Source organism: Xyrauchen texanus, chromosome 37 (genome assembly GCF_025860055.1).
Source record: "Xyrauchen texanus isolate HMW12.3.18 chromosome 37, RBS_HiC_50CHRs, whole genome shotgun sequence".
Taxonomy (NCBI): Eukaryota; Metazoa; Chordata; class Actinopteri; order Cypriniformes; family Catostomidae; genus Xyrauchen; species Xyrauchen texanus.
The window spans coordinates 12,265,323-12,278,007 of record NC_068312.1 but is presented as its reverse complement, the minus strand read 5'-3'; the positions used below and the strand labels follow the sequence as shown (position 1 = coordinate 12,278,007).

Sequence of the window (12,685 nt, the reverse complement as noted above, 5' to 3'; positions counted from 1 at the left end):
TAAACAATTTGATAGTATTACTTAATCCTTTATCTGGAATGGGAAACTTTCTCGAATGCATTCTAACAAGTTACACAGGCCAATTGACAAAGGTAGGTTAGGTCTCCCCAAGATTTTGTTATACTATTATGCTTTTGGTCTCAGACATTTGGTGCATTGGTCGCTTCCACCTGAGAGAGTTCCTCCCTGGTTCTTTATTGAACAGGAGTTCCTTGCCCCTATCTTGCATATAAAAGTTTTTCTACCAAGCTGCCTGAAGAAGTAAAGACACATCCCGTTATCTTGCACATTTAGTGTGGACAAAAGTTTCTCGAATGTTAAATTCTGACATTTATCTGAACGTTGCCACAAGTATTTGTTTAAACCCGAAATTGTGTGTTAACAAGTCCCCTTTCTGTTGGACGGAATTGATTGGGAAGGGTGTTACTACGCTAGGTGACCTTTATGGAAATGGAGCATTGAGATCCTTTGAAAATATTATACAGCAGTTTGGGATTCCAGGATCTCAAATCTTCAGGTACTTACAGTTGCGCCATCTCCTCTGTACCACCTTTGGGTGAAGTACGCAGCCCCCTAAAGCGGCAGACACTCTAGAGATTGTGCTTGCTGCTTTTAGAAAAGGTCATGATGCTTCAGTGTAATATTAGTAATATATAGCTCATGTTTTTTGGTCCTGCGTTGAGATTCAGGAGTATTGGTCAGGGGTTTAGAGTTTTGTCTGTGAGGTCTTGGGCACTCAGATTTTATTCTGCCCCAGACTTTGTATTTTGGGTGATGGGGCAGGTATTAATATAATAAATAAACATAAAAAACTGTATCCTTCCCTACGTGATGATCAACAGGCAGGTGATACTCAGGGGATGGAAGTTGCCGGGTGCACCCTCATTTCATGAGTGGTGCACCGAGTTGGGCAGAGTGGTGGCTTTTGAGGAGATAGCTCCTAGACAACTGGGAAGGTTGGGCGATTATGGCAAGTGGGTAATTTCTGTAATTAATATGTGGAATATTTTTTCGGTCGGTTCATTTCTTTATGTCTTTTTATGTCTATATGAGTATTTTCTTTGAACTGCTTTTTCATATGTGTGTCTGTTGTTATTGAATGTCTCACCACTGGGATGTATGTTGGGTGATGGCATATATTAATAAAAGTTGATTCTAATTTTGGAAATAATACAAATTGTTAATGACAAACAATATAAAAAAATACAGAAAAAAAAGGCATTCCTTAAGGAATTCTATCAAATTTTCTATACAAGCTAAATTCGATCGATAGTCATATTAGATCACTGGAGTGTTTAAATTAATAAACAAAATAGGTTTGACATGTTATGTCATCCTAAGTCATAAGATACTTATATAAGAGTACTCATGTAACATATTACTAATGCTCTCTGCCCATTCTTTCTGCCAATAAAGTCTTGGCCACAGATCTTATCAAACAAATATGTTCCTCAAAGCAAAACCTTGGCATTCGGTTGAGCTGAAAAATGTTGTTTGTAGTCTGTAAGACATTAAGTAAGCATATATAAGATATTAATGAAGAATTCGTAGTTTTAAGTTAAATTGAATACATTAGCTTAACAAAAGACTGTCTATATTTGAAGACTTTACCTCTTTTTAAATTATTGCAGATGCTGATTTTTGCCAAATCTGCACTCCAATTCCACAGCTGCTTCTTTTCAGAGGAAACTCATTGAAATTCCAAATGTCCTCCCTGCTCATGAAACACATGCATACATGATGTTTTTCTTCTTCAAGTGCATTACTCAGTATAAGAACAACATTCGGAACATAATCTTTTGACTTAAAAAATACAAGCACACATCATATATTTACACACCCTCATGATATCCCAGGTGTGTGTGACTTTCTTTCTTCCCCAGAACACATTTGAAGAAAAACAGAATTACATCTGTGAATGTGAATGGAGATTTCTGTTTTGAAGCTCCAAAAGTCTAAACGTCATCCATACGACTTCAGTGGTTAAATGAATGTCTTTGAAAGCAATATGATCACTTTTGGTGTGAAAAATCAATGTTAAGTCAATATTTAAGTACTTTTTAACTCTAAATCATTGCTTCTGGTAAGCTTCACAAGAAGGTGGAGATTAAGTGGTCTCTCGTGTGACGTATTGGCATTGCATGATACAGAGGTAATCTCAAATTCTTCACTCGGTTGAGACATCCTTGATGAGCACACAAACATACCATTGTGAGTAAAGAAACAGATAAATACAGATCTAAACCAAAACCAACCAAGCTACTGTACAGTGTTCCTCCTTCTCACTTGTAAACAGCGCTGCTCCTCAGGCTGTGAGTTCTTGCTTGTTTCAAATGCAAAGATGATTACATCACATGTGCATAATGTTGCTGACTGGAAGCATGATTTAGAGTTAAAAAAGTAATTAAATATTTATCTTTTTGGCACCAAAAGTGATCTTGTCACTTTAGAAGACATTCATTTATCAGCTGGAGTCATGTGGATGACGTTTATGCTGACTGTCTGTGATTTCTGGAGCTTTAAAAGAGAAATCTCCATTCACCTTCTGAACTGAGATATTTTTCAAATTTTCTTCAAATGTGTTCTGGTGAAGAAAGAAAGTCATACATATTTGAGATATCATGAGGGTGAGTAAATAATGAGAGAATTAAATTGTTTTGGTGAAATATCCCTTTAATGTGTGATAACTTTGCATTCTTTTTTTATATATAATTAATTTAATTAAATGAACAGCCCTAATTTAAACTATAAAGCACCATTAAGTTTTGTATAATTATTCATGTGTTAACAAACCCACATCCATGCATATTTATTTTATTCTCTGGTTTACTATGTCTCCATCAGTTTGTCCTCCTCTGGGTATGGAGTCTCATCGCATAGACAATGACCAGCTACTTACGTCCTCTATTTCTCACCATCGTTATGGCCCACGTAGAGCTCGTCTGAATATTCAGGTAAAAACATTTGCAGAGATACTCTCAAAATTAATTCATTTGAGAATGAGCTTGTACTCTGAAAGGTGCTAATGTATACCGGTGAATCTAACAGGCGTCTGGTGATGAAGATGATATGAATGGAGGGGCATGGTGTGCTAACTCTGAAGAGACGGTCCACTGGATTGAACTGGACGCACACACACTTACAGAGTTCACCGGTGTCATCACCCAGGGTCGAGACGACCCCTTAGAGTAAGTTACGTCTATAACCTAAACCAGTGGTACTATCATAACATCTGTGGTGGGAACAGACCATGTTTAACCAAGTTACAGATTGATTTGCACCAAAATGCTATAAAGTTCTAGTGGATACACAAAAACAAAAAACATTTAGGAGGCATTTTCTACTACCTTTTTAAAGTTGATAAGCCTATTTATTTTGCTCTCCTAATTATGCACAAATATACAGTATAGTTAGCTGCATTTTATTATTTGCATTTTGCATTGTTTTTCTCTGCTGTCTGCAATGTATTTTTGGGTCACGACCCACCTGAGAGAACCACTCATCTAATTTTTTTCTTTATCAATATTGTTTTGATCTTTCAGGAGTGACTATGTGTCTTCGTATTATGTGGCCTTTAGTAATGACAGCAGAGAGTGGACTGTCCTTAATGATGGATATGCTGAATGGGTAGGCTGCCTGATTCCTTACATTTTTTTCCTCTTCTTTTGATTGTCAAATCCTGCTCTGGTGCTAATAGTCATACCTCATTCAGGGACTAAAACCGAAATGTTGAGCAGAAACTGTATTATTTCATTCCGGTTCCAGTGTTCTGCTGGCTTCTTCCAATTGGCAACTGGTTAGAATGAAATAAAAGAACAGTTAATAACATTCTGGTTTGAGTATTTCTGTAACTGCTGATTTCCTGGGATTTTAACACACAACAGACACTAGACTGTAAAGAGAATGGTACAAAAAAAAAAATAACTTCCAATGGGTGGCAGTTCAATTGGTGAAAACAGCTTGTTAATGATAGAGGTCAGAGGAGAATGGCCAGACTGGTAAAAGCTGACAAGGAAGGTGACATGAACACGTTGAACATTGAGGCAAATGGGCTACAGCAGCAGAAGACCTCACATGGTACAACAACTGTCAGCTAAGAACAGGAAACTGAGGCTGCAGTGGGCACAGGCTCACCAAAACCGCTTGGAAAAACATCGACTGGTCTGACAAATCTGGATTTCTGCTGAGGTACACAAATGGTAAGCCCACTGCAGCCTCAGTTTTCTGTTCTTGGCTGACAGAAATGGAACCCAACAGTGGTCATCTGCTGCTGTAGCCCATCTGCCTCAAGGTTTGACATGTTGTGTATTCTGAGATGCTGTTCTGCTCACTACAATTGTACAGAGCGGTTATCTGAGTTACCGTAGCCTTTCTATCAGCTTGAACCAGTCTGGCCATTCTACGTTGATCTCTGTCATTAACAAGCCTTTTTCGCCCTCAGAACTGCTGCTCATTGGATGGTTTTTGTTTTTCACACCATTACATTTACATTCTACTGTTGCATGTGAAAATCCCAGGAGATCAGCAGTTACAGAAATACTCAAACCAGCCCACCTGGCACCAACAATCATGCCACGGTCTAAATCACTGAGATCATGTTTTTCCCCATTCTGATGGCTGATGTGAATATTAACTGAAGCTCCTTACTCATATCTGCATGATTTTATACATTACGTTGCTGCCACATGATTGGCTGATTAGATAATCGCATGAATATTTAGATGTACAGGTGTAGCTAATAAAGTGCTGGTGAGTGTATATCCCCCAAAATATTAAAGATATTTCAAATATACTGTACATCTGGCCATCAAAAACAGCCTTCTACATACAGTAGCGAGTAAATCACTCACATATGCGACCAAATGTCATGCTATGCGACTAAAATATGCATTTTATTAGCCAATAGAGAGTAAAAATTCAGATTTTACTCGCCAGAGCTTGAGTTGTGCAGTGGTGAAGAAGAACTTGAGCACCGTGATCCTTTTTCTGAATAAGAAGCTGGTGATTTAAGAAGCTGTATTCAGCCTCGACTTTAACAGCATGTTGTGTCCCGTGAGTGTGGGCCCTGAAGGAAATTGACCTTATTTTGCTGCAGTGGGTCCAGATCTGTGGTGATCATTGCTTTGTAGTTCTTCAGACAGCATGCTTAAGACAGATCTGTGAAATCCTTGACATTGAATTTCAACTTTGATTTTGCTTAAACTTTTCCATGGACTGCTTTCACAACATTCTCCATTTAAAAGCATGTCTACAGACCAGTAACGTGTCTGTTGGACTTCAGTTAGAAGGTAAAAGTGTTGCAAAACTGGAGAGCTTGCATTTGAATTTGAGAATGCTGTCCTTAGTCCGCCTCCGACCACGCCGCGCCACCAGGGCTGGGACCGGCCCACGTCTCGAGGGCGTACGGGGTCCGCGGCGTTGCCGGCCACCAACCCGACCCATCTTGAAACACGGACCAAGGAGTACAAATAAATATTTGTACATGTCATACACATTATACAAGTAAAATATTCCTTATGCTTCATTCTGTGTATATTGCATCCAAAGATGAGACCCAGGCACCCCATTTTCATGTCTCTTTAAAAATCCTTTCTGTTATTTAATGACAGTTGGTGATCAAACAGATAAAAAGAAACATTATTTCTAATCATACATTGCACAAATGAGGGAAAAACAACCATTCAACTTTTTCTCATTAATGTGCGCTGCGCTCATTCAACCATAAACACTTGCCCGTGGAGCTAAAGCACTTAGCTTGTTATACATACAGTATTAATGTAAACTCATTTTAAATCACACAAGTGCATATAAACAAACATGTTACAAAATTTAGAAATGTAGTTAGTGTATAAATGTGTAGACACAAATATTTAAAAGGCACTATCATACATTGTGAAATATTTTAACTTAAGAAAACACTGTGGAAAAATTGTATTAAAGAATTAAAAAATAAGCTTGTGCTGCATCTATGCAAGGTTTTTTTTTTTTTGCATAGTAGTTTTGATATAGTAGCACTTAAATTAAAACTATTATTTTTTATTTATTATTTCTGTTCTCATTAGGTTACAATCTTGTGAATATTTTGTAAAAATTTTGTATGAAATTTTTACAAAACAGTTTAACAGCTTGTATCAGTTTAAAAATGCAATTTCATGACATCATATTAATTGAATGTGAAATTTGTACATTTGCACACTAAAACAAATAACAAAGCTAAAATGGGATTGATATATATACACTTGCGGCCAAAGGTTTGGAATAATGTACAGATTTTGCTGTTTCAGACGGACATTTAATTCACCAAATTGGCATTCAACTGATCACTAAGTATATATCAGGAAATTATTGATGTAAAAAACGTCACCATCACTATTTGAAAAAAGTAATTTCAGGTTAGAGTGGGCAATGAAACAGACATTGGACAACAGATAATTGGAAAAGAGTGTTATGGATCTTAACCCCATTGAGCTTCTGTGGGATCAGCTAGACTGTAAGGTGCGTGAGAAGTCCCCGACAAGATAGTCACAACTATGACAAGTGCTACAGGAAGTGTGGGGTGAAATGACACCTGAGTATCTGGACAAACTAACAACTAGAATCACAAGGATCTGCAAAACTGTCATTGCTGCACATGGAGGATTTTTTTGATGAGAACTCTTTGAAGTAAATAAAAGTACCAATTTCTTTCCATAAGAGCAAAATCTGTACATTATTCCAAACTTTTGGTTGCCAGTGTATATGAATTATATATGATGTCCCCTTCTCATTTCTTTATATAGCTTTTTTTTTCAGTTGCATTATGCTTACATGTTCAGTTGCATTATGCTCCAACGTGTCCGTATACGATTGTAAAATCAATTAATAGCCAAAATCACTCTCTCCTGCATGCACACACTGCGTGGCTATGTTTGTTCAGTCAAAACCTGGCAGTATCAAATCTATTTTAATGCATCATATCTAACAATAATTCTGTGAAGTCATGAAAACAACTGACAAATGTACTTTTTGCCTCAATATTTTTCCTTGCATCTGGTTGATGATGTAGTTGTGGCGGCTGTGGCTCAGGTGGTAGAGCGGGTCGGCAGCTAATCGCAGGGTTGGTGGTTTGAATCCCGGCCCACACGACTCCACATGCCAAAGTGTCCTTGGGCAAGACACTGAACCCCCAAGTTGCTCCCAATGGCAGGCTAGCACCTTGCATGTCAGCTCTACCACCATTGGTGTGTGAGTGTGAATGGGTGATTGGGACACAGTGTAAAGCGCTTTGGTAACCTCTAAGTTTAAAAAAAGCGCTATATAAGTGCAGAACATTTACCATTTAATTTCCGAAAATGTACTGTAATAAACCGATTGGTTTCATTAAAAATCATAGGAATGGAATTAACCAGTTACTAACCCATTACCAACATTTTAAAATAAAGTTTTCACTCCAGAACAATTGAAAGGGCCTTTGGTTTTTGGTTTTCATTCCTTGAACCGTTTTTAGTCCCTGACCTCATTTACCTATAAGCAAATCTTTAATTGTCTTTGGTTGATACCAGAGTTGTTGATACAGTACATTTAATGCCAAAAAGGCTTCTTGCATGACTGAAAGCTGAATACTTCCATTTCTCTGGCAATTGTCAGGAGCAATAATCATTGAGTCATCTTTTCTTTGCCTCCCTTCTCTCTGCTCTCAGTTGTTCTTTGGAAACTCAGATAAAAGCACCCCAGTGTCGAATCAGTTTATGGAGCCTGTAGTGGCACGTTACATTCGTATATTGCCACAGAGCTGGAACGGCACTATGTGTATGAGAATGGAGGTTTTGGGCTGTCCAATACCAGGTGAGAGACACAGCACAATGTTTGGTATTAGACCAATTGTTGTTTTCATACCACATGTGCTGAAAAATAAATTTCAGTATCAACAATAATTCTGTAATGCTAATGTTACTGTATGTAATGCTTCATGGATCCATACTTTTTAAAAATATCATTGTATCAATAGTTTATGTAGCAGGATGTCCAAAACTGAAACCACTAATGAAAATGCATATTTTTTATTTGATCAGAATTTAACCCAACATTTTCATTACATATTGCTGTGTATTATTAACATACTGTAAAAACATAACAGCATTTAATGAAAAGTTTTCATGTAAATAATGTTTTTTTCTATATTTGCTATCTCCCCTTTATTTGTGATTTTTTTTGTTTTTAATATTTTTTTTTATTATTATTTTTTTATCCTAAAGCGTCATAAAAAATTCTCAAAGAGGTTTCAGACTTTTGGACCATTTGTCAATTATAGTCAGGTCCATAAATATTGGGACATCGACACAATTCTAATCTTTTTGGCTCTATACACCACCACAATGGATTTGAAATGAATCGAACAAGATGTGCTTTAACTGCAGACTTTCAGCTTTAATTTGAGGGTATTTACATCCAAATCAGGTGAACGGTGTAGGAATATGAACAGTTTGTATATGTGCCTCCCACTTTTTAAGGGACCAAAAGTAATGGGACAGATTAACAATCATAAATCAAACTTTCACTTTTTAATACTTGGTTGCAAATCCTTTGCAGTCAAATACAGCCTGAAGTCTGGAACGCATAGACATCACCAGATGCTGGTTTTCATCCCTGGTGATGCTCTGCCAGGCCTCTACTGCAACTGTCTTCAGTTCCTGCTTGTTCTTGGGGCATTTTCCCTTCAGTTTTGTCTTCAGCAAGTGAAATGCATGCTCAATCGGATTCAGGTCAGGTGATTGACTTGGCCATTGCATAACATTCCACTTCTTTCCCTTAAAAAACTCTTTGGTTGCTTTCGCAGTATGCTTCGGTCATTGTCCATCTGTACTGTGAAGCGCCGTCCAATGAGTTCTGAAGCATTTGGCTGAATATGAGCAGATAATATTGCCCGAAACACTTCAGAATTCATCCTGCTGCTTTTGTCAGCAGTCACATCATCAATAAATACAAGAGAACCAGTTCCATTGGCAGCCATACATGCCCACGCCATGTCACTACCACCACCATGCTTCACCTATGAGGTGGTATGCTTTGGATCATGAGCAGTTCCTTTCCTTCTCCATACTCTTCTCTTCCCATCACTCTGGTACAAGTTGATCTTTGTCTCATCTGCCCATAGGATGTTGTTCCAGAACTGTAAAGGCTTTTTTAGATGTTGTTTGGCAAACTCTAATCTGGCCTTCCTGTTTTTGAGGCTCACCAATGGTTTACATCTTGTGGTGAACCCTCTGTATTCACTCTGGTGAAGTCTTCTCTTGATTGTTGACTTTGACACACATACATCGTACCTCCTGGAGAGTGTTCTTGATCTGGCCAACTGTTGTGAAGGGTGTTTTCTTCACCAGGGAAAGAATTCTTCGGTCATCCACCACAGTTGTTTTCCGTGGTCTTCCGGGTCTTTTGGTGTTGCTGAGCTCACCGGTGTGTTCTTTCTTTTTAAGAATGTTCCAAACAGTTGATTTGGCCACACCTAATGTTTTTGCTATCTCTCTGATGGGTTTGTTTTGATTTTTCAGCCTAATGATGGCTTGCTTCACTGACAGCTCTTTGGATCTCATATTGAGAGTTGACAGCAACAGATTCCAAATGCAAATAGCACACTTGAAATTAACTTTGGACCTTTTATCTGCTCCTTGTAAATGGGATAATGAGGGAATAACACACACCTGGCCATGGAACAGCTGAGCAGCCAATTGTCCCATTACTTTTGGTCCCTTAAAAAGTGGGAGGCACATATACAAACTGTTGTAATTCCTACACCGTTCACCTGATTTGGATGTAAATACCCTCAAATTAAAGCTGAAAGTCTGCAGTTAAAGCACATCTTGTTCGTTTCATTTCAAATCCATTGTGGTGGTGTATAGAGCCAAAAAGATTAGAATTGTGTCGATGTCCCAATATTTGTGGACCTGACTGTAAGTTAATTTGTTCTTCACTCAGATCCTCAGAGGCAATACCAGAGTCAGAATGAGGTGACGCCCCGAGATGACCTGGACTACACCTATCATAGCTACCTTGACATGGAGAAGGTGAGGGAAGAGGGCCAAGGAATGCTGTGTAAACAGTTCATGAATGGCAGTGACAAAAATGATATAAGAGAATGCACAATGCATATGCAGCACAGTGATTTTTTTTATATCATTCACAAAATGTGAATTTTCTTTTCACAGCTCATGAAATCTGTATCTGATGAGTGTCCCAACATCACCAGATTCTACAGTCTGGGCAAGAGCTATAAAGGTCTGGAGGTTTATGCCATGGAGATTACTGATAACCCTGGGAACCACGAAAAAGGTGAGGAACATCAAAATAGGGTTAAAGCAATACTTTACCCAAAAATTATATTTCTCTCATCATTTATTCACCATTATGCCATCTCAAACTCATCTCAAATTCAAGACTTTCTTTCTTCTGTGGAACACAAATGAAGATTTTTTGATGGAGATATTATGTGAATATATCCATATAATGGAAGTAAATGGGGTTCAACACTTCCAAGCACCAAAAAGGACATAAACGCAGCATAAAGGTAATCCATAAAATACCAGTGGTTTAATCCATGTCTTCAGGGTGAGAACAGACCAAAATGTAATTGTTGACGGATGCGCAGAGCAGGTCTACGTGTGTCAAGAGCTAGGAAATGTAATCGAGCTTCAGATCATGATCATACCTAAGACCGCCGTTGTCATGATTTGCAGTAAAAATTCTCACCCAAAACCGATTAAATCGCTTCTGAAGACATGGATTAAACCACTCAATTCGTACTGTATGGGTTAACTTTATGCTGCCTTTATGTGCTTTTTGGAGCTTAGAAGTGTCCAACACCCCATTGACTTGCATTGGATGGATATATTCACATCTCCATCAAAATATCTTTGTTTGTATTACGCAGTGGCAGAAGCAAGTAATTCGATTTTGAGACTAGATAAGGGGGATTAAATGATGAGAGAACAGTTACATTTACCTTTGTACAGGGATATTTTGTAGGCAAAATACAATACCGTAATCTCAATAGGAATTCATGCAATAAAAAATGTTGCCTGATGTACTTCTGGATGTCCCAACGTGAATTTTACATGCAGTTCAGAGTATAAAGTGCAGCATTAAAGGATTAATTTGAGCTCAATACAAGTTAAGATCTATCGACATCATTTGTGCCATAATTCATGATTCATTCCTCCTTTTCTTAAAAAAAAAAAGCAAAAATTAAGGTTACAGTGAGGCACTTGCGATGAAAGTGAATGGGGACAATTTTTGGAGACATTAAAAGCAAAAGTGTAAAGCTTTTAATTGGATAAAAGCACTTACATAAATTCTTCTGTTAAAATGTGTGTATTATTTGAGCTTTAAAGATGTTTAAATCACCGTTTTTACAGTTGCTTTAGGGTTTAGGCATTATGTCGTCATGGCAATGAAGTTGTAAAATTGGAAATAAATTGACACACAGGTTAGTAAGTGATTTTAGCACACTAAAATCATGTTTACATGCATATTGTTTACGACTTGTGGCTATACTTTTGAAACAGTGAGTATTTTAACATTTGCGGATTGGCCCGATTCACTTCCATCGTAAGTGCCTCACTTCTTTATTTTTAAAGAAAATAATTCTAAATACATTTTTGTGATTAACAACATTGTTACTAATGCTGTCTATAACGGCTCCTGGAAGTTTTCTTCTGATCAGAAAAACCACGCTTCAACTGATGCCTTAATGTTTAATGTCTTCTTTTGAAGGGTCAGCACAATCAGCATTATAAACACCATATGGACACCATGAAAAAACTGAAAATAAATAAACATTTCATTTAGATACACAATGTGAGTGAGTTTTCAGTCCATGACGTAGCTTATTAAACTGACATCAATACACTCAGAACCAAACAAGAACCAAAATAACCACACATACCGTGTGAACCTTCTAATCAGAAATTCAAGAGACATTAGGAGACATTTTCCGATGAGACATTCTTTCTAATCAAACACTTCTTAGTCTGTGTGCACCTCCTCATGGTTCTGGTATTCACAGAGCTATCAAGATCACATGACAGGTTCACACTATCACTACTAATTTGTTCACCTGTAGGTGTCACTATTACCAAAATTATCATGCAACGCAAATATACAATTTTCAAATGAATATTCATATTACACAGCATTTTTAATAAACAAAATACCTTTCCATAAAGTAACTGGAATATTTAGAAAGAAAATACACTTTTATTTGTGACAGCTGCACTGTCGATTGAGCTTAACTTGTATTGAATCTGGAATATTCCTTTAAGATCCACCCTCACCTTTTTCGGCTGTAGAATTTCACCATGCTATAGGTAAATGGGTAACACTTAACCGAACGGTTCCACATTAGTAAACATGAACTTACAATGAGCAATACTTTTATAGCTTTTATTAATCTTGGTTAACGTTAATTTCAACATATACTTACACACTTTTTAAATCAAAAGTTGTATTAGCTGTACTATGAACTAACAATGAACAATTGCATTTTTATTAACTAACATTAACTAAGATTAATAAATGATGTAAAAATGGTGTTGTTCATTGTTAGTTCATAGTACTTAATGTATTAACTAATGTTAACAAATGAACCTTTATCCAGGAACATGATCAAAATATAAAATAATATTATTATTGCTTCATGGTTACATATCTG

General features: G+C 37.2%; 1 protein-coding gene across 2 annotated transcripts in view; it reads left to right on the top strand.

Moving 5' to 3' along the window:
* Positions 1-12,685, top strand: part of aebp1b (AE binding protein 1b) — a 41,868-nt gene that overhangs the window by 15,975 nt on the left and 13,208 nt on the right. For both annotated transcript variants that reach the window (XM_052108253.1, XM_052108251.1), the window contains exons 11-16: positions 2,845-2,954; positions 3,049-3,188; positions 3,543-3,627; positions 7,680-7,824; positions 9,955-10,043; positions 10,185-10,308. In XM_052108253.1, the coding sequence (XP_051964213.1) occupies positions 2,845-2,954; positions 3,049-3,188; positions 3,543-3,627; positions 7,680-7,824; positions 9,955-10,043; positions 10,185-10,308 (693 nt within the window). The remainder of the gene's footprint in view (positions 1-2,844; positions 2,955-3,048; positions 3,189-3,542; positions 3,628-7,679; positions 7,825-9,954; positions 10,044-10,184; positions 10,309-12,685) is intronic.